This window comes from Loxodonta africana, chromosome 4 (assembly GCF_030014295.1).
Source record: "Loxodonta africana isolate mLoxAfr1 chromosome 4, mLoxAfr1.hap2, whole genome shotgun sequence".
NCBI classification, from domain to species: domain Eukaryota; kingdom Metazoa; phylum Chordata; class Mammalia; order Proboscidea; family Elephantidae; genus Loxodonta; species Loxodonta africana.
The window spans coordinates 144,228,816-144,252,321 of record NC_087345.1 but is presented as its reverse complement, the minus strand read 5'-3'; the positions used below and the strand labels follow the sequence as shown (position 1 = coordinate 144,252,321).

Here is a 23,506-nt window from a genome sequence, read left to right as displayed (position 1 = left end):
AAAGATTAACTGGAACTAATTTTAATTGCGTTTTCTGATTTGAAGAAACCAAATTTTATTTTTAGCTCCTTACATCATCACAGAAACAAAAGTAAGCCGCTGTTAGCTTTTTGTTCAGGAGAAAATTGAATTTCAGTGATTTCTACAAATAAGGGATGCACCAAGAGACCTAATGTGTCATTGGCAAATAGTTTTGTATTCATGCTTTTCTGCTAGGAAAAAAACCCAAACCTTTGCAATATTTGTTTATTTTAGCATTCATTAGTAATGTATTTAATTTATACATATACATGTATTAGAGCCTTGCTAAAAATTTTATGTGATACTAAATGAAATTCCCTTGTTGGACTTCACTTCATGTAGTAGTGTTAGTTATTAGACCAAAACCACTTCATCAAAAAACAAATGCATGTCGTGATGAAAAATTAAAAATGAATTTTGTTACATTATGGGTATTTTTTGCTTTGATTTTAGTTATACAAAAGATTTAAAATACCAGGATCACCACCAGCATCAATGGGGAGAGGAAGAGACTGGAATGTTGACTTAATTCCCAAGTTCCTTATGGCTAATGGTAAAGAATTCTAACTTAAATTTATGTTAGAAACTAACTCTTGATTATTATCCCTAGGTATGTAGGTACATCTAAATGGGTTTTGTTGAATGGCGATAATATAGTGAGTAATATGGTCCTTTAAGGGTGTCAGAAGACAGTAAGTTAAGAATGGAGAGAAGAAGGTGTGACTTATTAGTAATTGGTTCTAGAGAAACAAAACTATGATGTGGCACAATATATACCAAATTGTAAGCTTGTTTTCTATTTCTTTGCCAGCATTACATAAATTATTGTACAGTATGTTTTAATGTCTGGCTGCATAAAGCTCTCCACATTATTTATTTCTTTTCTCAGAAAACAAATTTTGGCTACCCCAGTGGCCAAATAAGTTTTAATTTTGTTGGTTTTTCAAACAACTTTGCTAGTTTTGTTATACCAAAATTTCTTTGTCTCATAGGCGGGTAATATTTCTAATTGTAACCCTGGCTTTTTCTTTATCTGAAGTTAATGCTCACTTTAATAAATGTAGATTGGCTTGAAACTGAAAAGCACAAATTACTAAAAAGTTTTACCTGTGAGATGCCACTCTTTACAATATAAGAACTGTAAAGAAATCCAAACCCATTTATAATAATACTACAATTCTAAATTTCAGACCATAGCATTTATGAAGGCCAGCTGATAAGGTTATTAACCTTGAAGTTGTAACATTTGGAAAAAAAAAAAAAAAGACTCTTCTTACTGTGCTAAGCAATAGTATGCATTCTGGTTGTCCTGTTTAAGATATGGTTTTGGAGATTTTATTTGTAGGAGTTACTAGAAAATGTTAAGAAAATATTGGGAAGCTGTATTAGTAAATGTGCTTTTATTTCTGCTAATATTTAAGGGTGGTAACATTTAAGTTATAGTTTGAATTATGTCACTCTTACAGGTCAACTGGTTAAGATGCTGCTTTATACAGAGGTCACCCGCTACATGGATTTCAAAGTAACTGAAGGGAGCTTTGTCTATAAGGGAGGAAGAATCTACAAGGTTCCTTCCACTGAAGCAGAAGCCCTGGCATCTAGTAAGTAATTTTATTTTGTTTTCTCAGAATAAGATTTTATAATGGAAAAAAATCTTAGAGATAAAATTTAATACCCCCTAAGCCATCTGTAGGAAACCCTGGTAGCATAGTGGTTAAGAGCTATGGCTGCTAACCAAAAGGTTGGCAGTTTGAATCCACCAGGTGCTTCTTGGAAACCATATGGGGCCATTCTCGTCTGTCTTACAGGGTCACTCTGAGTTGGAATCATCTCGATGGCAATGGGCTTGATTTTTTTTTTTTTTCTTCAAGCCATCTGTGGAGCCCTGGTAGTGCAGTGGTTAAGAGTTTGGCTGCTAATCAAAAGGTTGGTGATTCAAATCCACCAGCCACTCCTTACAAACCCTACTCTGTCTTATAGGGTCATTATGAGTCGAAATTGACTCGACAGCAACGGGTTTGTTTTTTTTAGTAAGCCATGCATACATGCATCCATCCATCCATCCATCTATTCAGTCAGCAAATATTTATTGAATGTCTGTTATATGTCAGTCACTGTTTTACGCAATGGGGTGTATTAGTGAATGAAATATTTTTAAAAATCCCTACCTTTTTGAATCTTAGAGTTTAAATGACTATTTGTAAATAAGTGATCTAGTAGTGCCCTTTCCATAATAATTCATAATCACTATCATTTTTTGAATCTTTTGCATCCCTTATTTGTAGAAATCACTGAAATTCAATTTTCTTCTGAACAAAAAGCTAACAGAGGCTTACTTTTATTTCTGTGATGATGTAAGGAGCTAAAAATAAAATTTGGTTTCTTCAAATCAGAAAACGCAATTAAAATTAGTTCCAGTTAATCTTTAATTTATATGACCTAAGGGGAGCTCTAAGATGTAAAACAGTTAAGGTTAAATGCTCAGCTACTAACAGAAAGGCTTTGTGCTAAACACTTCACATCTATTTTCTTTCTTATTTAACTTTTGAAACATGAGAAACACAGGTGAGATCACATAAGTAACTGTCAGGATTGGACTTGAAGCCCTGGTAGTATTGCTCCAGAACTTCTTTGCTTAACCATTTTATTAAGCTGACCCCTGCATTGTATTATCCCAACCCACCAAAAAAGAAAAGAACTCCATTCTGGTGATGCTTGTCTTCTAGTTGTTGCTGTTGTCATTCCTCAAGATCTCTGTTTTTAGGAATTCCCGGTGGGTTTGAAGTGATTTTATTCTTTGCCCAAAATTATTTCCTCTACTGGCTCATTGAAGATTCCAGGTTAACAATTACCTCTGGTATCTCTTTGAAATAGCAGATACCCCTGGAAAAGACCTCCTGTCCTTCAAGGTATTTTAGTTGTCATGAAGAGCAGTTCGAGGCAGGGTAGATGTGTATAACTGAAAAGTAGAGGAGTTTTACAGACCGTAAGTGCTCTAGGAGTTTAGAGGTGGGAAAGGCTTAGATTAGGAGAAAAAAAGTGCCTTTACATTCTCTACTAATTATTTGGGCATCAGTGTTGAAACTTTTCTTACTTTTAAGCTTATTTTGAATTATTTTGGCAGTTTCTCTAAGTTCATTTATTTACGTTGTGTTATTAGAGAAGAAAACATTGGGCAAAAAATGTCGAAAGATGCTATTCAGAAAATAAATACCATTAAGAATTGTGACTTGGTTAGAAATGACAATTAGGGAAGGAGAAGAATGATTCCTGATTAAGTTGGAGCTAGTGATGTAATCATAGCCTGAAATTATTTTTAAATCTTTTAAATGACAGTATAAGTTTTGTCTAAATAAAGATTTTCATAAATAGGAATTCAAGAGTTTGAATAGAATCCTTTTTAACAAAATTTGTTTTATTATTTTTTAATTTTTGTTGTTTACTCTTAGAGCTCTTATCTATAGTAATAGCTTCACCTACTTCATTTAATAAAAATTTGAGGACTTATCTTTTGGCAGAATTTTTTTTTTACCTCTTTGATTTAATTTTTTCAAATATGTGAAACCTTTACATGACTGAAAGTCAAACTGATATAAAAAGATATACTCAGTGTCTTATCTCTTATCCTTCTTTATTTTTTTTACCCGATGGATAGCCATTTTCATTTGTTTCGAGTTAATCTTTTGTAAAAATAAGCAAATGTGTTTATGTATGTAAAGTTAGGCTTTTTGAGGTATAATTTACCTGCAGAAAAATTCACCCTTTTTAGTATACAGTTTTATTAATTTTAACCAAATTACTACCTGATCAGCAGCTGTTCTTATGTTAATAGACAGGATTTTAAAGTAGGCAAGAAAATTCTAGAGAGGATGAATGAATGGGACAAGGAAAGGTATAAAGGTGAAGTTCCGGAGAAGAATGGATAAAAACAAGTTATTTAATAATTTTAATAATAGCTTTTTATTTTTTTTTAACATTTATATACCAGGCATATATGTATTGAGTTCTGAATGTGTATTGTCTAACTTTATTTTAGATAATACTTCACTACAGCCCTGTGACGTGGGCACTATTATTATCTTCATTTTAGAAATGGGAAAACAGCTATACAGGTGTGAAGGAAAAGCCGAAAGCTCCATCACTAGTGACCGACAGAACTGGATTGAAGCCAGGTTTATCTGACCCTAGAACTTGACATTCTTACTGTCATACAGCAGTGTAGACAGCTTTTTAGATACTTTGCAAATATCACACACCCTCTAATTCTTTTTTTCTTCATGTCAAAATTTCTAGTTACCGTAGCTATTTGTTGTATGTTATCTAGATCTCATGGCCAGTCTTCTTTGGAAATTCTCTGATGTACCAAGATCCTGTATATAATACGACAGCTACACTGGACACCATACTCCAAATGTTTTCTGTTAATTCAGTGTCAGTGGGACCGTTAGTTTCTTAGAACAATATATTTTCATTAATGTAGCCTAAATTTATATTGACTTTTTTAGGAAATGTATACATTGTTCTTTTGGCAGTTCCTGAGGTCAACTAAAACATCAAGGTTCCAATAAATATTTGTTGATTAGCCAAACTAAAATAGTTAAATCAGTGAAAATATATTTGACCTCTGGAGTAATGTTGAACACAGATACTATGTCCAGAGATATCTTGAGAAAGTTTTGTGAATACCTTTGAAATGTACCCAGCAAAATATGTCTTAAATCTTTAGCTTGTTTGTTTATTCTAAATCTTACTGCTGTGAGGTATCTATTTGTCTAGAGTGTTAGTACCTTTGATATCAGCAAGTCACTTTTTAAAAAAAAGCTACATCGTGTGGACTTATCATAGTTTGTTTATCATTCACTCACCTATTGAGGGACATCTTGGTTGCTTCTAAAGCAGATCATTTTTGGTATCACAAAACAAGTGAATGGGCGCTATGAAGTAGGCGTGACTGCTGCAGCACCCAGTTGCTAACCATCTGGAATGTAGTCATTTAGGTCTACCTTTTTTTTTTAATTACAGGTAGTGCCTGACTTACGACACGGTACTGTCCCGTTGACCCTGTCTTAAGTCGGTTCTGACATAAGTTGAATACCTCATTTTTTTGTTTAAGTTTTCATTTTTATTGCCTTTTCTTATCAGTATCTTTATAAATCTGATCTTTATTTGTCTTTGGGGTTTGGCATGAGATTGCTAACATCAGCAGATTACCCACTACAACATCGTACATAGTATATAGTACTAATGATAAGATGTGCCCAAAAAAAGTGATGGTCGAAAGTGTGGTTCGCTGTAGCTGGAATACGTGGTAAGTTGGGGACTACCTGTATGTATTGTGCACCGTATCTTAGTGTTCTTAGGACATTTATTCTACTCTTAATTTTTTTTTCCCCCAATAGTCTGTGGTCGAATCATATACCTATGACTGGAAAGCTTTTATCTGGTCTCTTATTGAAACTGCTCTGTATTTGGTAGTTCTTCATGTTTTAAAAATCCTGGTATAAGTTATATTTTTTAATAAATAAATATCAGTATATAGGTGAGTGAAGAAAGTAAAACAGCATTTGAAATGCAATTAAGACTCTTATTACTCAGAGTAGCATAATCCTGAAAGAGATTTTTCCTAAATCTTTTATCATATATGTGAATATTCTTTATATACCATATATCCAGTATATAAAAGTCACCTTTTATTTTCACTCTCATCATGTGTTAATTCATGGATTAAGTATGTATTGCGCACTTGCTATGTGCCAAGTATTCTTCTTCTAGGTTGGGCGCTGGGAAAGGTACAACAGAGGGGAAAAAAGAAAACTAAAAATTCTTTATCTTACAGAGCTTACATTAGTGGGAGACCAACAATAAACAAACAGATGAGGAAAAATAAGTCAGATGGTGATAAATAAATGCTATGGAGAAAGAAAAAATGGGAAGGGAATTGGGGGAATACAGTTTTAAATAGGATGATCAAGGAAGGCCTCATATAAAAATTATGCAAATTACTATTTGAACCTTTCAATTATGATTTTTTTTTTTTTTTTTTTTCAGAATGAGCACTGCATGTCTAAAATGTTTGCAACAGCAGTGCTCCTGGTTCTGATGCCATATCAGCTAGTAACTGAGACCAGTAACTTGGTGCCATGCATAACAACATAAAAATAAGGGATGGAGAAAGAGCTAGAGCATCTTTACCGTGCCGTAGAACAGAAGCAGGGCTGATATCTGTTACTAACAGGCTTAAGGACTAGGTAAATGAAGAGGAGGAAAGAAAAAAGGAAATGTAAAAAAAACATGATAGATTTTTATTTTGATTAATTGAAAAAGAAGTTATGAGATACTCCAAAATAAACTGTCGATAATAGCTTTATGTCCCAGCAGGCAGTGTCCACCACAGTATACATGGGTTATAAGGGCATTTGAAACAGTGTCTTATGTTTCATTTTGGCTGTCTTATTCCTGCCCCTGACAACTAAACTTGTGTCTTAAGTAGAGTGTTGATAAGGTAATGGAATATTTGTTTTTAGCCATATGCCTTTCCTGTGAATATATTCAGTCCATTTTTTTTAGCTGGGTTATAAATCTTTTTTTTTTTTTTTTTTAACTTTTATTGAGCTTCAAGTGAACGTTTACAAATCAAGTCAGACTGTCACATATAAGTTTATATACACCTTACTCCGTTCTGCCACTTGCTCTCCCCCTAATGAGTCAGCCCTTCCAGTCTCTCCTTTCGTGACAATTTTGCCAGCTTCCAAATCTCTCTATCCTCCCATCCCCCCATAAATCTTAATTTAAAAAAATTAAATGTAGTCAGCTATCATTAATAGCCTCATGATCATTTTAAGTTTTATTAGCTTCAACTATAAAATAGTCTTGGGGGGAAATAATATTAAAAATATTGAAACATTAAATTGTCAACAGATATAAAAGAAGTGTTTGAAAGTTTTCTTGCTTTTAAAGCTATGGTTGTTTTTAAAGTAGCTGTACAGTTTAGGAAAGGGGAAGAAGGGAGGTAAAAACAACTTTCTTTTTCTATTGGCCACTTGTCTTTTTACCAACTATATACTAAAAAAAATACTATATACTAGTAGTTTGAATACTGACTCGTAGGAAGAGCTGAGGATTTATGAAGTGGTAGTTTATAACTGTCTCCATCTGCTTTTAATTAAAGCAGTGAGCTGATTATCTGGGACTTCATTAAATAATGTAAGTAACTAGCAACATAACATCTAAATTTCACTGAGGTCAGTTTGTTCTTGGAATCTAAGCTTCTTTTCTATTCAATGCCAGAGGGTATCTGAGCATATAGGAAAGGAAAGGGAAGAATTTTAGGCAATTCCAGAATTTTCGGCAGTTGGCTGGGTATAGATCAGAGTTGTCAAGGGAAGAACATACAGGTAGATGTTCAAGGATAATATTCTTCTAGAGTTGTTATTTACCTTTTACTTAAAGATGTAATTAGACTTGTATTACATTAAAGCCCTGATTATAATTACTTGTATTTTAAAATTGAAGTAACTGACCTGTTGTAATTATATCAGCTTATTTTTATTTTAAAAAGTATTGCGAAAACCAGAAAGCCATGTTACCAAAGTCCTGTATCTTATATTGCACAATGAACTAAAAGAGACTCAGTTAATAACATAGCCATTTAAAATTTCTGCTCATCTATTCCCTTTTACTCAGTACTCTATTGTAAGTATGTACTTTTTAAAAAAATCTTTTTTAGGCTTAATGGGGCTGTTTGAAAAACGTCGCTTTCGAAAATTCCTAGTGTATGTTGCCAACTTCGATGAAAAAGATCCTAGAACTTTTGAGGGTGTTGATCCTAAGAAGACTACAATGCGAGATGTGTATAAGAAATTTGACTTGGGCCAAGATGTTATAGATTTTACTGGTCATGCCCTTGCACTTTACAGAACTGATGAGTAAGTTTTTTGGTTTTTAGATTTGTTTTTGTTTTTTTTTTGGAACTTTCTTACTGAATTTTCCAATTCTCTAAACAGAAAATCCTAACAAAACAAACTTAAACCATGTTATACTGTGAAAGAAGAGGGTCTAGCTGCAAATTAGTTTTAGAACCTTTTAAGTGAAATATGTTAGGTTGTAGATTTAAATCACTTCTGAAAAAAAAGAGCTTTAAATTGAAAACCAAGAATTAAAACTAAAACCTTTTTCTAATATTCATTTACTTTTCTCCAGTTATTTAGATCAACCATGTTGTGAAACTATTAATAGGATTAAACTTTACAGTGAGTCTTTGGCAAGATATGGTAAAAGCCCATACCTTTATCCACTTTATGGCCTTGGAGAACTGCCACAAGGATTTGCAAGGTAAGAGCCCACATTTAACTTGTTAGCTAAACCTGACTCATCCTGACTCTCATCTTCAGCGTAAGTATATGAGATATGGTTGTGAATAATGAAATGAGATATGGCTGTAATGAGCTGCTTTTTATTTCTCTTTTTATGTGTTATTAATTTTTTATTGTGGTTAAAATATATATAATAGCATATGCCCACTTAATTTCTACATGTACAGTTCAGTGATGTTTATCACATTCTTCAAGTTGTGCAACCATTCTCGCTGTCTATTCTAAATCATTCCACCACCATTAACATAAACTCAGTGCCTCCTAAGCAAAAACTGTCCTTCCCCTCCTATTTCTCACCCCTGGTAAAAAATTTGGTTTCTGTGTATTTGCCTATTTCATGTAAGTGAGATCATTACAGTATGTGTCACTTTGTGACTGACTGATTTCACTCAGCATGATGTTTTCAAGATGTTCCCTGTTGTGGCATGCATCAGGATTTCATTTGCCTTTACGGCTGAGTAGAGCTCCATTGTGCGTATATACCACATTTTGTTTGTCCCTTCATCTATTGGTGGACATTTTGGATGTTTCCACCTTTTGGCTATTGTGAAAAGTGCTTCAGTGAACATTGGTGTACAGGTTTCCGTTTGCCTTCCTGCTGTCACCTCTGGGTATATACCTAGGCTTGAGATTGCTGGGTCGTGTGGTAGTTCTATGTTCGACTTTTTGAGGAACCGACAGACTGTTTTCTGCAGAAGCTGACCATTTTACATTCCCATCAGCAGTGGATGAGGGTTCCAATTTCCCCACAGCTTTCCCAAAACCTGTTTTTCATTTTTTGGATCATTTGCATTCTAATAGGGGTGAGTTGTATCTGGTTTTAATTTGCATCTCTCTAATGGCTAATGAATTTGAGCATCTTTTCATATGCTTTTTGGCCATTTGAATGTCTTCTTTGATGAATTGGCTTGTTCAAGTCCTTTGCCCATTTTTTTATTGGTTTTTTTGTCTTGTTGTTGTAGAAGTTTTTTTGTATGTATTGTTTGGATATTAGACCCTTATCAGATACATGGTTCTCCAAAATTTTCTCCTAATCCGTAGATTGTCTTTTCACTTTTTGATAAAAGTCCTTTGATTCACAAAAGTATTTCATTTTTATGAGGTCCCACTTATCTATTTTGGCTTTTGATGCTTATGTTTTTGTTGTCATGTCCAGTAATACACAGTTAAAAACTAGGCCCTGCAGCCATGCCTCTATATTTTCTTCTATGAATTTTACAGTTTTAGGTTTCACATTTAGGTCCCTGATCGATTTTGAGTTGATTTTTTATATGGTATGAAGCATGGATCCTGATTTATTCTTCTGCATGTGGAAATCCAATTTTCCCAGCATCATTTATTGAAGAAAATTTTGCTTCCCCATTGAATATGCTTAAACATCCTTGTCGAAAATCATTTGATCAAAAATCATTCCACTGGTCAACATTTCTTTTATACCAGTACCAGACTGTTTTAATTACTGTAGCTTTATAGTATGTTTTGGAATCAGGAAGTGTGAGTCCTCTTACTTATTATTCTTCAAGATTGCTTTAGCTATTCAGGGTCCCTTGCCCTTCCGTGTAAATTTAGGGATTGACTTTTCTATTTCTGTCAAGAAGGCTTATTGGGGTTTTGATGTGGATTGCATTGAATTTATAGATTGCTTTGGGTACTGTTGACATCTTAGCTATATTAAGCTTCCCAATCCATGAACATGGAATGTTTTTCCATTTATTTAATTTTTGGGTTAGTTTATTTTAGTAATGTTTTATAGTTTTCTGTATACAAGTCTTTCATCTTAATGGTTAAATTTATTCCTAGGTACTTTATTCTTTTAGATGCTGTTATAAATGGTAGTGTTTCCTTAATTTCCTTTTCCACTTGCTCATTACCGATGTACAGAAACCCAACTGAGTTTTGTGTGTTGACCTTGTACTTTGCCACTTTTCTGAATTCATTTAATGCTTTTTATTTTTAAAAACTTTTATGATTGAAATTAAATTTGTACACAATGAAATGTACAGATCTTGAGTAAAAAAATCAGTTGATTTTTGATAAATGTTGTCTTAGTTATTCAGTGCTGTCATAACAGAAATACCACAAGTGGATGGCTTTAACAAAGAGGTATTTCTTCACAATAAAGTAGGCTAGAAGTACAAATTCAGGGCGTCGGCTCCAGGGGAGACTTTCTCTCTCTGTTGGCTCTGGTGAAAAGTCCTTGTTCTCAATCTTCCCCTGGCTGAGGAGCTTCTCAGGTACAGGGACCGCATGTTCAAAGGATGCGCCCTGCTCCTGGTGCTGCCTTCTTGGTGGTATGAGGTCCCCAAATCTCTGTTTGCTTCTCTTTCATCTCTTGAGAGATGAAAGGCGGTGCAGGCCACACCCCAGGGAAAATCCCTTTACTTTGGATCAGGGATATGGCTTGAGCAAGAGTGTTACATCCCACCCTGATCATTTTAACCATAGGCAGAGATTATGTATAACACATAGGAAAATCACAAAATGGAGGAAAACCACACATAGCCTAAACAAGTTGACACATATTTTGGGGGGACACAAATCAATCCATTACAAATGTATAGACTTATGTAACAAAAACCCCAATAAAATATAGAACATTTTTGTTACCCAGAAACTTCCCTTGTAGCATGTCATGATCAATCCCCACCTCCCATAGACAACTATATTTTTCATTTTGTAGTGATTTTTACCACTATAGATTACTTTTACCTGTTCTTGAAGTTCATATAAAGGGAGTAATATGTACTCATTTTTGTCTGGCTTTTGCTTAACAGTATTTTTGAGACTCATTCATGTGGATCCATGTACTGGTAGATTTTTTTTTATTGTTGAGTAGTATTTCATTATATGAAAACACTACAGCTTGTGTATCCATTCCCCTGATGGTGAACATCTGAATTTTTTGGCTATTATGAATGATGCTTCTATGAAATTTTGTGTATAAGTCTTTCTATGGACATAGGTTTTTATTTCTTTTGGCTAAATGTCCAGGTGTGGAATTGTTAGTTGATATGGCAAATATGTGCTTAACTTCATAAAAACTGCCAAACAGTTTTCCAGAGTGATTCTGTCATTTTATATACTCTAATTTTTTTTTTTTAAGCAGTATATGAGTTCCAGTTGTTCTACATTCTTGCAACATTTAGTTTTCTCTTTTTAATTTTAACCATTCAATAATTGGATGTGAAATGCTATCTCATTGTGATTTTAACTCGAATTTCATGAGAGCTAATGTTAATCACCTTTTTGTGTGCTTCTTGGCCATTTGTATGTATTTGTGGTATGATGTTCATGTTTTTTGCACATTAAAAAAATGAATTGTCTTTTTGATTTGTAGGAGATCTCGATGTATTCTGGCAGAAAGTGTTTTGTCAAGTATACATATTGTGAACATTTTCTCTCATACTTTGTCTTGCCTTTTGATAAATCAGTTTTAAATTTTAATCAGATCTAATACATCAAAAAAGTTTTTCATACTTAGTACCTTTTGAGTCCTATCTAAGAAATCCTTGCCTACCCCAAGACACAAAGATAGTCTCCTGTGTTTTTTTCCTAGAAGCCTTATAGTTTCAATATTGTGTTAAAACTTTTAAAGTTTGGGATCTATCTCGAAATAATTTTGGTGTGTGGGGTGAGGTAGGGCTCGTGGTTCATTTTTTCACACTGATGTGTAGTTGTTGTAGTACTGTTTGTTGGAAAGTCTTCCTTTTCAGGTAAGCCTTGGTGCCTTTTTGGAAGATCAGTGATTTGTTCTAATGATCTGTTTACCTTTCCTATGCCATTAATACATTGCCATGATTATTATAGTTTTATAATAAGTCATGAATCAGATAATGTAAGTCCTCATTTGTTTGTTTTTCAAAATTGTTTTAGCTATTTTAGGTTCCTTGCATTTCCGTATACATTTTAGAATCAGGCTGTCAATTTCTAGGAAAAAAAAGCTTGCTAGGATTTTCATTGGAATTGAGTTATACCTACAGATCAGTTAGGGGGAGAATTGTCACCTTAATAATAATTTCGTCTTCCAGTCCATGAACAAGCTATATCTATCCACCTATTAGACTTTATCTCAGTAGTGTTTTGTAGCTTTCATGGTAGAGATCCAGCACTTTTTTTGTTGTTGTTAAATTTATTCATAAGTATGTTGTTATTTTCATGCTGCTGTTAGTGAAATTTATTTTTAATTTTATGGGGCTTTAGGTCGGCGCTTACAGCTCAATCAAGTTAGTTTCTCATTCAAAAATTTATACATGTACTCTTTTATGACTTTGGTTGCAGTCCCCACAGTGTGACACCCCGGGTTCCCTGTGTCCATTCGTCCGGTTTCCGTCCCTTCCTGCCTTATTATCTTGCTTTTAGGCAGGAGTTGCTCATTTGGTCTTGTATACTTGATTGAACTAAGAAGCACATTCCTCATGTGTTACTGTTTGTTTTATAGGCCCGTCTATGTCTGAAAGGTGGACTTTGGGAGTGGTTTCAGTTCTGAGTTAGCAGAATGCCTAGGGGTCATAGTCTCAGGGATTCCTCCAGTCTGTCAGACCAGTAAGTCTTATTTTTTGTTTTGTGAATTTGCATTTTGTTTGGATTTTTCCTCCTGCTCTATTGTGATCCCTGTCAGAGTGGTTAGTGGTGGTAGCCGGGTACCATCTAGTTCTTCTGGGGTCAGGATGAAGGAGGCTCTGGTTTACATGTTCCTTTAGTCCGTTGGGCTAATATTTTCCTTGTGTCTTTGGTTTTCTTCATTCTCTTTTGCTCTGGATGGGGTGGGACCAATAGTTTTATCTTAGATGGTCACTTGGAAACTTTTAAGACCCCAGAGGCTACTCACCAAAGTAGGAATGTAGAACATTTTCTTTATGAACTGTGTTATGCCAGTTGACCTAGCTATCCCCCGAGGCCATGGACCCCAGCCCTTAGCCCCAGTAACTTGGTCCCTCAAGGTATTTGGATGTATCTAGGAAACTTCTGTGACTTTACCTTGGTCAGATTGTGCTGACTTCTCTTATATTGTGTGTTGTCTTTCCCTTCACCAAAGTTGACACTTGTCTACTATCTGGTCAGTGATTTCCCCTCCCGCTCTGTCCATCAAAAGAATTTTTTTCTGTGTTACACCTTCCCTTGAGTTCTCATAATAGTGGTCTCATATAATATTTGCCCTTTTGTGATTGACTTACTTCATTCAGCATAATGCCTTCCAGATTCATCCATGTTGTGAGATGTTTCGAGGATTCACCATTGCGTGGTATTCCATTGTATGTATGTACCATAATTTGTTTATCCATTCATCTGTTGCCGGGCACGTAGGTTGTTCCCATCTTTCTGCTGTGGTGAATAGTACTGCAATGAATGTGGGTGTGCAAATGTCTATTCTTGTAATGGCTTTTATTTCTTTATGATATGTTCCCAGGAGTGGGGTTGCTGGAGAGTATGGTATTGCTATTTCTAACTTTAAAGGAGATGCCATATTGTCTTCCACAGTTGTTTTACTGTTTTACATTCCCACCAGCAGTGCATAAGAGTTCTAGTCTCCCCACAGCCTGTCCAATATTTGTTATTTCCTTTTTTTTTTTTTTTTTTAGTGCCATTATTGTCAGGGTGATATAATATGTCACTGTAGTTTTGATTTACATTCCTCTAATGGCTGGTGACTGCGAGCATTTCCTCCTATGTCTGTTAGCCACCAGAAAGTCTTTGGTGAAATGTCTGTACATATCCTTTGCCCATTTTTAAATTGGATTATTTGTCTTTTGTTGTTGAGGTGTCTAATATTTTATAGGTTTTAGAGATTAGACCCTTGTTGAATATGTTGTAGCCAAAAAATTTTCCCAGTCTGTAGGTTCTCTTTTTACTCTTTTGGTGAAGTCTTTTGATGAGCTTAAGTATTTAATTTTTAGGAACTCCCAGTTACCTAGTTTCTTTTCTGGTGTTCATGCACTGTTATTGTTTGTATTCTATTTATGCCATGTATTAGAGCCCTTAGCATTGTCCCTGTTTTTCTAACATGATCTTTATTTTTTTAGGTTTTATCTTTAGGTCTTTGATTCAGTTTGAGTTAGTTTTTTGTGTATGGTGTGAGGTATGGATCTTTTTTCATTTTTTTACAGGTGGACATCCAGTTATGCTAGCACCATTTGTTAAAGAGACTGTCTTTTCCTCACTTGAAGGATTTTGTCAAATATCAGCTGCTCACAGACAGTTGGATTTATGTCTGGGTTCCCAATTCTGTTCCATTTGTCTGTGTTCTTATACTAGTACCAGGCTGTTTTGATTACCATGGCTGTATAATAGGTTCTAAGATCAGGTAGTGTGAGGCCTCCCACTTTGTTGTTCTTCAGTAATCCTTTACTTATCTGGGGCCTCTTCCCTTTCCATATAAAGTTGGTGATTTGTTTCTCCATCTCATTAAAGAATACTATTGGAATTTGGATTAGGATTGTATTTTATGTGTAGATTGCTTTGGGTAGTATTGACATTTTCACAGCGTTGAGTCCTTCTATTCATGAGCAGGGTATGTTTTTCCATTTATGTAGATCTCTTTGTAGATGCATCTGTCTACATAGTCTGTCTTCCTATTCTTTCCATGTGTGCATCTGTGTCTATTCTGTCTTTTTAGAACTCAGAAGTGATTAGGCTTAGTATCCACTCTATACTGGTGATTGATTATATTACATTAGATTACATTATGGAAGGTCATTACGTTACATATTAGGTGTCGTCCCTGGGTGGTGCATATGTTAAGTGCTCAACTGTTAGTGATAAGATTGGCAGTTCAAACCCACCCAGAGGCATCTTGGTAGACAGGCCTAGTGATCTGCTTCTGGTGGGTCACATCTTGAAAACCCTATGGAGCAGTTCTATTCTGTACACATGGAGTCGCCATGAGTTGGAATAGACTCGACGGCAATAACAACAACATGTAATTACAGTACGTTAGATTACATTATGGAAGGTAATCTGCTCTACCCAAGACCAACTTGATTTATTCACGTGTAACTACTCCATGACAGCAGCTAGACTAGTGTTTGGTTAAACACCTGGGAAACGTTGCCTAGCCAAGTTGGCACATAAAATTCCGCACCCCCCCACCCCCCGCCTTTATTATAACACTTGTTAGGACTTCCAGAGGAATGTTGAATAGAAGTGGTGAGAATGGACATCCTTGTATTGTTCCCAGTCCTAGGAGGAATTTATTCATTATTTTGTTATTATATATATTTTCTGTAGATTTTTTTTTTTTAATCAGATTAAGCTCCCTTCTATTCATAGTTTGCTGATAGTTTTTATCATGAATAGGTGTTGTCACTGAGTTAATCCTGTGGCTTTTCTTTGTGCTGTTAATGTGGTGAATTTCATAGATTGATTTTTGAATATTAAACCTTGTATTCTAGGATAAGCCACATCTAGAATCTCATCCAATTGGTTCCTTTCAGGAGTCTCACTTCTCCATTTTCCATTGCTTTTAGTTACCCTCCAGTGCCTTCTGATAGTTTTTCCCCCCGTGCAGAGTTGTATTTATCTGCAGGAGGATTAGGCCAGTATAAGCTACTCCTCCATTTTTGGTCAATCAGTGCTTATTTTGACTTGTATGTAACTGTGCCACTTATTTATCCCTCAGTTTGTCGTTTTGTCTTTTATAACTGATGCTTTAAGAACTCTTAAGCCAAAGCCTTTTCGAAGGAAATTGAGCAAATGTGTATTGTCTATAACTCATTAAGTTCTAAGGAAAGAGACAATTAATTGGAATTTAAAATTTTTTCTAGGCTAAGTGCTATTTATGGAGGTACCTACATGCTGAATAAACCAATTGAAGAAATCATTGTGCAAAATGGAAAAGTGATTGGTGTAAAATCTGAAGGAGAGGTGAGTAGCTTTTATAATTTAAACAATATTGTGTTCTCACAAAGAAAATTGTATTAACTGATAAGTACTTATTTTGGTGCAGACATTGATGCTAGATTCCAGACTTTATATGAATTTTTTATGCTACGTTGATGCTCATAATGACTAGGGACTAGTGACAGATGGTGTGCTTTATTGTAAAAAATCCACAGATCTTAGTGTTTGCGATTATGTTGATTGCATATTTTATGTAGTGTGGGTAGCAACCTCTCAGATATTCATTTAAACTTAGCTTTATTTGAACCACTTAAAACTTATTGGTTGAAATTGAGCTTGGCCAATATTGAACACTTTATTACCTGATTTGGCGTTTAGCTGTGGACCTAGCCATCCCATCCACAGGTGGAGCTTTGAGCGGTGTTTCTCAAATTTGGAAATCATGTTCAAGTGCATATGCTGATTCAGTAGGTCTGAGGAGGGTCTGCATTTTCTTACCGTCCCTTGCCAGTGCTGCTAGTCTGCAAACCACTCCTTACAGCAAAAAATAAAGATAAAAAAGTTACTCATTCTTTCCCTTTTATCCCCAAAATGCTTAATTCTTTTGCCATCTGACTCAGTTACCACCCTGAACAGTTCTTGCAGTACAGGATGCACTTTAAAGTCCTACTTTTAAAATTCTTTTATTTCTAAATTCTAAAAGTCTACGCTTTATCTTTTCAACCTGAAGCATTGAGTGAGTTAGAAGACAGAAACCTCCTGGAGGGGTGTATTTTCATTTGTTTAGATCTCACTGGGAAAAAGATTCTTTTTTATATGGGTAGTAATGTGCATAAGGGAGAGAAAAACTGGCCTAGGGCGAAAAAGCATAATAAGAAAGTATCGAGCAAATACTTTATATGCATTATCTTATTTATTCCTTATAACAATCTTACATGGTAGGTGTTACCTCCACTTTACAAATGTACTTAGATTAAGGAACTTCCACAAGGATACACAATTGAGTGAAAGGCTGAGGTAGAATTTGAACCAAGGCATTCTGTCCTCACAGCCCTCAGTTGTAATCCACTTTGGGATAGAATTCTTGTGCCTGTAGGATAGTGTTGTTAGGTGCTGTTGAGTCAGCTCTGATTCATTGTGACCTTACCCACAACAGAACAAAATGTTGCCCAGTCCTGTGCCGTCCTCAAAGTTGTTGCTATGTGTTTTTTTTTTTTTTAAGCTTCAAGTGAACATTTACCATTCCAATCAGTCTGTCACATGTAGGTTTACATACATCTTACTCCCTTCTCCCACTTGCTCTCCCCCTATTGAGTCAGCCCTTACAGTCTCTCGTTTCGTGCCAATTTTACCATCTTCCCTCTCTCTCTATCTTCCCATCCCCCCTCCAGTCAAGAGTTGCCAACACACTCTTACGTGTCCACCTGATTTAATTAGCTCACTCTTCATCAGTATCTCTCTCCCCCCCACTGACCAGTCCTTTTCATGCCTGATGATTTGTCTTCGGGGTTGGTTCCTGTCCTGTGCCATCAGAAGTTCTGGGGAGCATTGTCTCTGGGATTCCTCTAGTCGCAATCATACCATTAGGTATGGTCTTTTCATGAGAATTTGGGGTCTGTATCCCATTGGTCTCCTGCTCCCTCAGGAGTTGTCTGTTGTGTTCCCTGACAGGGCAGACATCGATTGTGGCCGGGCACCAACTAGTTCTTCTGGTCTCAGGATAATGTAGGTCTCTGGTTCAAGTGGCCCTTTCTCTCTCTTGGGTTCTTAGTTGTCATGTGACCTTGGTGTTTTTCCTTTGCCTTTGCTCCCGGTGGGTTGAGACCAATTAATGTATTTTAGATGGCCGCTTGTTGGCATTTAGGACCCCAGGCGCCACAATTCAAAGTGGGATGCAGAGTGTTTTCATAATAGAATTGTTTTGCCCATTGACTTAGAAGTCCCCTCAAACCAAGTTCCCCAGACCCCAGCCCCTGCTTCGCTGACCTTTGAAGCTTTCATTTTATCTCGGAAACCTCTTTACTTTTAATCCAGTCCAATTAGGCTGACCTTCCTTGTTTTGAGTGTTGTCTTTCCCTTCACCCAAAGCAGTTCCCATCCACAGATTGATCAGTAAAAAGCCCTCTCCCTCCCTCCCTCCCTCCCTCCCTCCCTCCCTCCCTCCCCCCTTTGTAACCACGTAAGTATGTGTTCTTCTCCGTTTTTTCTATTTCTCAAGATCTTATAATAGTGGTCTTATACAATATTTGTCCTTTTGCAACTGACTCATTTCGCTCAGCATAATGCCTTCCAGATTCCTCCATGTTATGAAATGTTTCAGAGATTTGTTTGTTACAGCCACTGTGTCAGTTCACCTCATTGAGAGTCTTCCTCTTTTTCAGTGACCCTTTTTCTACTTTACCAAGTATGATGTCTTTCTGCAGTGATTGGCTTTGATTGGCTTCTCCTGATGATACGTCCAAAGCAGGGCTTTGAACCGGGTCTGCCGTGTTCAGTCATGGCCAAGGAATCAACACCAGACAGACCCAAGTTTTAAAAATTTGGGTGATTCGCCATGGTATCCGGAATGGGAATAATGACCGGTTGAAGCCCAGCTAGAAACTTAATCTCCCTCTTAGAAAACAAGGGCAGAAGCAGCGCGGCCCTGCTCAAAGATGGCGCTGATCTTGCTGCTTTGAATGTGCGTCGTTGTGGACAGTCCTGCCAGTAATCCAGTCTTACACATCAGGCTTCCAAAAGGGCTCACTAAGCCTCTTTCAAGTTTTGCATTCCAGGGCTTTGACCAGTAATTTTTCCTGTTCTGGGTACCATGGTGAATCAGCCAAGTTGTAAAACTTCGGGTTTGTTCCTGTTTCGCTTTGTTGGCTGTGATTGAACTGGTTCAAACTGGTTCGAAGTCCTGGTCCAAAGTAAGTGAGACAAAGTCTTGCCATCCTTTCTTCTAAGTAGCATTCTGGCTGTACTTCCTCCAAGGCATTTGTTTGTTCTTCTGGCAGTCCTTGGTATATTAAGTATCTTTCACCAGCAAAATTCAAACGCGTCAATTCTTCTTTGGTCTTCCTTTTTATTGTCCAGTTTTTGCATGCATATGAGGTGATTAAAAATACATTGGCTTGAATCAGACGCACCTTAGTCATCAACGTGGTGTCTTTGTTTTTTTTTTTTTTAACCTTCAAGAGAAGATTTTTCCAGTGCAATATGTCGTTTGATTGCTTGACTGCTACTTCCATGGGCATTGTTCCATTGTTGATCCAAGAAGAATGAAATCGTTGAGAACTTCAGTTTTTCCACCATTTATCATGATGTTGTTTACTGGTTCAGTTGTAAGGATTTTTACTTTCTTTATGTAGGATATTGGCTTTGTAAATTTTATCTTTTTTTTTTTTTTTAATTTTTATTATGCCTTAAGTGAAAGTTTACAAATCAAGTCAGTCTCTCATACAAAAATTTATATAGACCTTGCTATATACTCTTAGATGCTCTCCCCCTAATGAGACAGCCTGCTCCTTCCCTCCACTCTCTTTATGTCCATTCTGCCAGCTTCTAACCCCCTTTGTGCTTTCATCTCCCCTCCAGATAGGAGATGCCAACATAGTTTCAAGTGTCTACTTGATCCAAGAAGCTCAGTCTTCACCAGCATCTTTTTCTATCCCATTGTCCAGTCCAATCCCTGTCTGAAGAGTTGGCTTTGGGAGTGGTTCCTGTCCTGGGCTAACAGAAGGTCTGGGGGCCATGACCACCACAGTCCTTCTAGTCTCAGTCAGACCACTAAGTCTGGTCTTTTTACGAGAATTTGAGGTCTGCATCCCACTGTTGCCCTGCTCCCTCAGGGATTCTCTGTTGTGTTCCCTGTCAGGGCTGTCATTGGTTATAGCTGGGCACCATCTCGTTCTTCTGGTCTTAGGCTGATGTAGCCTCTGGTTTATGTGGCCCTTTCTGTCTCTTGGCCTCGTAATTACCTTGTGTCCTTGATGTTCTTCATTCTCCTTTGGTCCAGGTGGGTTCAGACCAATTGATGCATCTTAGATGGCCACTTGCTAGCGCTTAAGACCCCAGAAGCTCATTTTCCAAAGTGGGATGCAGAATGTTTTCTTAATAGATTTTATTATGCCAGTTGACTTAGATGTCCCCTGAAACCATGGTCCCCAAGCCCCCACCCCTGCTACACAGGCTTTTGAAGCATTCATTTAAGAATATGGAATGCTTCACGAATTTGCGTGTTATCTTTGTGCAGGGGCCATGCTAATCTTATCTGTATTGTTACAATTTTAGTGTATGTGCTGCCGAAGTGAGCACTGTTTTATCTTCTGATGGGCATTTTTACATTTTTAAGTGTTAATAGGATCTTTATAGTTTAAGCATGTATTTTATGAATAACCTCCAAACAACTTCATAAACCCCTTTTCATCTTGCCTCTGTCATAGTGTGATTGGCTCATCTACTTTAAATGAATTAGAAACTACAAAATGAATAAGATTTTGTTTGATACGTTCATTGCAAGATTTTAGTTATGCCAATTTAACCCTTAGGTTATCAGAACTGTTGTCATCACCGTTCACCAGCTGGCTCCAAAGAACTCCCCCTGCCCCCCGTTTTTTTTTTAGTATTTTAAGTCATTTTATGAAATTATAAAGGGGTAGTGAAAAACTTTATTAAAATTATAAGAATTTGAACATATAAACTTCTTTATAGAAAAAAAAAAATTTGAAAGGTGAAAGAATTGTTAACAGATGAAAGAATATTGACATATGTCCTGTTTGCAAAACAAGATGGGCCCAGGCTTTTGTTGTAAAACATGGTGTGATGAGGTCCTTGTTGTTAAATGACTAACTACATGAATGTCTTGGTTATCTAGTATTGCTATAATAGAAATTCCACAAGCGGATGGCTTTAACAAACAGACGTTTATTCCCTCACAGTCTAGTAGGCTAGAAGTCCAAATTCAGGGTGTCATCTCCAGGGGAAGGCTTTCTCTGTTGGCTTGGAGCAAGGCTGTTGTCATCAACCTTCCCGTGGTCTAGGACCTTCTCAGCACAGGGTCCAAAGGACGCACTGTTCTCTTTGATTTTGTTTCTTGGTGGTACGAGGTCCCCCATGTCTCTCCGCTCGCTTCTTTTATATCTCAAAAGAGATTGACTTAAGACACAATCCGGTTTTTGTAGATTGAGTCTTGCCTCATAACTGCCACTGATCCCATCTCATTATCATAGAGGTAGGATTTATAACACATAGGAAAATCACATCAGATGACAAAATGGTGGACAGTCACACAATGCTGGGAATCATGGCCTGGGCAAGTTGACATACATTTTGGGGGGACACAGTTCAATCCATGACAATGAGAATACCATACTTTCTTTTTGTCCTTAGAACTATATTGTTCACTCATGAATTCTTAAGTTTGAGAAAATTATTTAGGATATTGTCATCTGAAGACTCATAGTCTGAGATGTCACTTATTTAATGAATTTCACCATTATCGTTAGAGTTTAGAGTACTGCTGTATATTCACATTCATCTTCTGATTCATGTAATAAACGTGACACATTTACATCTGTTAATTTTATTCTCTTTGCCCATATGGGCAGAAAATGAAAAATACCGAATTCTTGGTTGTATTTATTGAAAGCTAAAAAAGTGGACTACAAAAATGGTGCAGTACAGTTAGAAAAATGAAGGATGACGTTTTATTCCTTTTTACCTCATCCTTCTAGTTGATTCTGCCATTGTTTTATTATTTAATTCCTAGTACGATCACTAAGATGTCATCGTAAATTGTCTCTTTCCATTTTTTTAGATTTCTAAGAAAGAATAAAATCATGAAATATAAACTGTTACAAATTGAACTCAAAAAAGAAATGTAAAAACTATATATATATGTGTGTGTATTTTTTTTTTTTTAGTATTCCTGATAGTTTTCCAAGGGTGTTAGGAACTGTATTATCTACTTACCTACTTTAACTAGTTGGCCATCTGAACCTTTATTATCGTTTAAGTCTGTTGTGGAGCCCTGGTGGTATAGTGGTCAAGAGCTATGGCTGCTAACCAAAAGGTCAGCAGTTGGAATCCACCATCCACTCCTTTGTAACAACCGTGTGCATTTAGCATAATAGGGTTTAGGAGATATGGATAAATACTTTAATCTAGTATCTCAAAGTTCTTTTTATTGCAGAGCTTCCTTTAATCTCATTCTTCTTTGCTTCACACAGCTGCTTCCTCTTAGGAAACCTCTGGGCTTTGATGTAAGACAGAAGGCTATACTACTGTCAATCGGCCAGGTTATATACCATTTATCTCGCAGCCAAGATTTTACTTGGAAAGCATAGCCTTAAGAAGAAAGTGATTTTGGTCTGTTTATAATAGCTGTACTATTTATTGAGCATTTACTGCACATCGGGTAGCTTTACGTATCATGGAAGCCCTTACGTATGTTTCATTGAATCCTAACAATAATCCTTTGAGATTGGGTAGATCCAGAATTTGAACCCTTATCTGACCAATTCTAAAATGTGTGCCTCTGAACACTATGTAACAGTTTCCTATTTTTTTTAATAAGATTTAGAATTCATATATCTGTCCAAGAAGAATTGCTGGCAAAGCTAGTTTTGATAGTTATCTGTAGTTCAATAAGTATCTACAATTAACTTTTGTATTTCTTAGGTTATGAAGATAACAGATTGTTTTCCAGGGAAAGTGGCATCAATATACTGTTTAAAAATATTACGGACAGTGAATACTGTCTTTTTTTAACGTTTTGTTACAGATTGCTCGCTGTAAACAGCTCATCTGTGATCCCAGCTATGTTAAAGATAGGGTACAAAAGGTGGGCCAGGTGATCAGAGTTATATGTATCCTAAGCCACCCAATCAAAAACACCAATGATGCCAACTCATGCCAGATCATTATTCCACAGAACCAAGTCAACCGAAAGTCAGGTGAGTTTTGAAGACGAACAGATGTTTGTAGAATTTGGTAGAACCATTTGCTTAATATTTTATCCCAACTTTCTAATTTTATATGCTGTATTGTAGGGAGGAGACTTTAGTTTACATTTAGGACACAAAATGTGGTTCCTTTTAGCTCATAGTCATCTTGAAGCATTGTGTTGAAACGAAGAAACTTGACTAGGAGCTTGGGTTCTGATCTCAGCTCTGCCTTTTACTTGTGTTCGTGACTCTTGGAATTTACTACCTCATCTGTAGAATCAAGAGGCTAGGGATGAACTGACGATCTCTTCCAGCTCTGACATGTGTCTGTGGAGGTTTATGCTTATTTGT

At 36.3% G+C, this 23,506-nt stretch overlaps 1 protein-coding gene and 1 non-coding gene across 2 annotated transcripts in view; one reads left to right on the top strand and one right to left on the bottom strand.

Moving 5' to 3' along the window:
- The window catches only part of GDI2 (GDP dissociation inhibitor 2), a 47,287-nt gene that overhangs the window by 21,506 nt on the left and 2,275 nt on the right, over positions 1 to 23,506 (top strand). The window contains exons 3-8 of the mRNA XM_010590764.3: positions 475 to 574; positions 1,488 to 1,622; positions 7,748 to 7,946; positions 8,221 to 8,352; positions 16,154 to 16,253; positions 22,993 to 23,164. Coding sequence (XP_010589066.1) covers positions 475 to 574; positions 1,488 to 1,622; positions 7,748 to 7,946; positions 8,221 to 8,352; positions 16,154 to 16,253; positions 22,993 to 23,164 — 838 coding nt within the window. The remainder of the gene's footprint in view (positions 1 to 474; positions 575 to 1,487; positions 1,623 to 7,747; positions 7,947 to 8,220; positions 8,353 to 16,153; positions 16,254 to 22,992; positions 23,165 to 23,506) is intronic.
- LOC111750875 (U6 spliceosomal RNA) lies at positions 20,419 to 20,525 on the bottom strand. Its single transcript, XR_002785932.1, has one exon. It is a non-coding gene; the product is annotated as a U6 spliceosomal RNA (small nuclear RNA).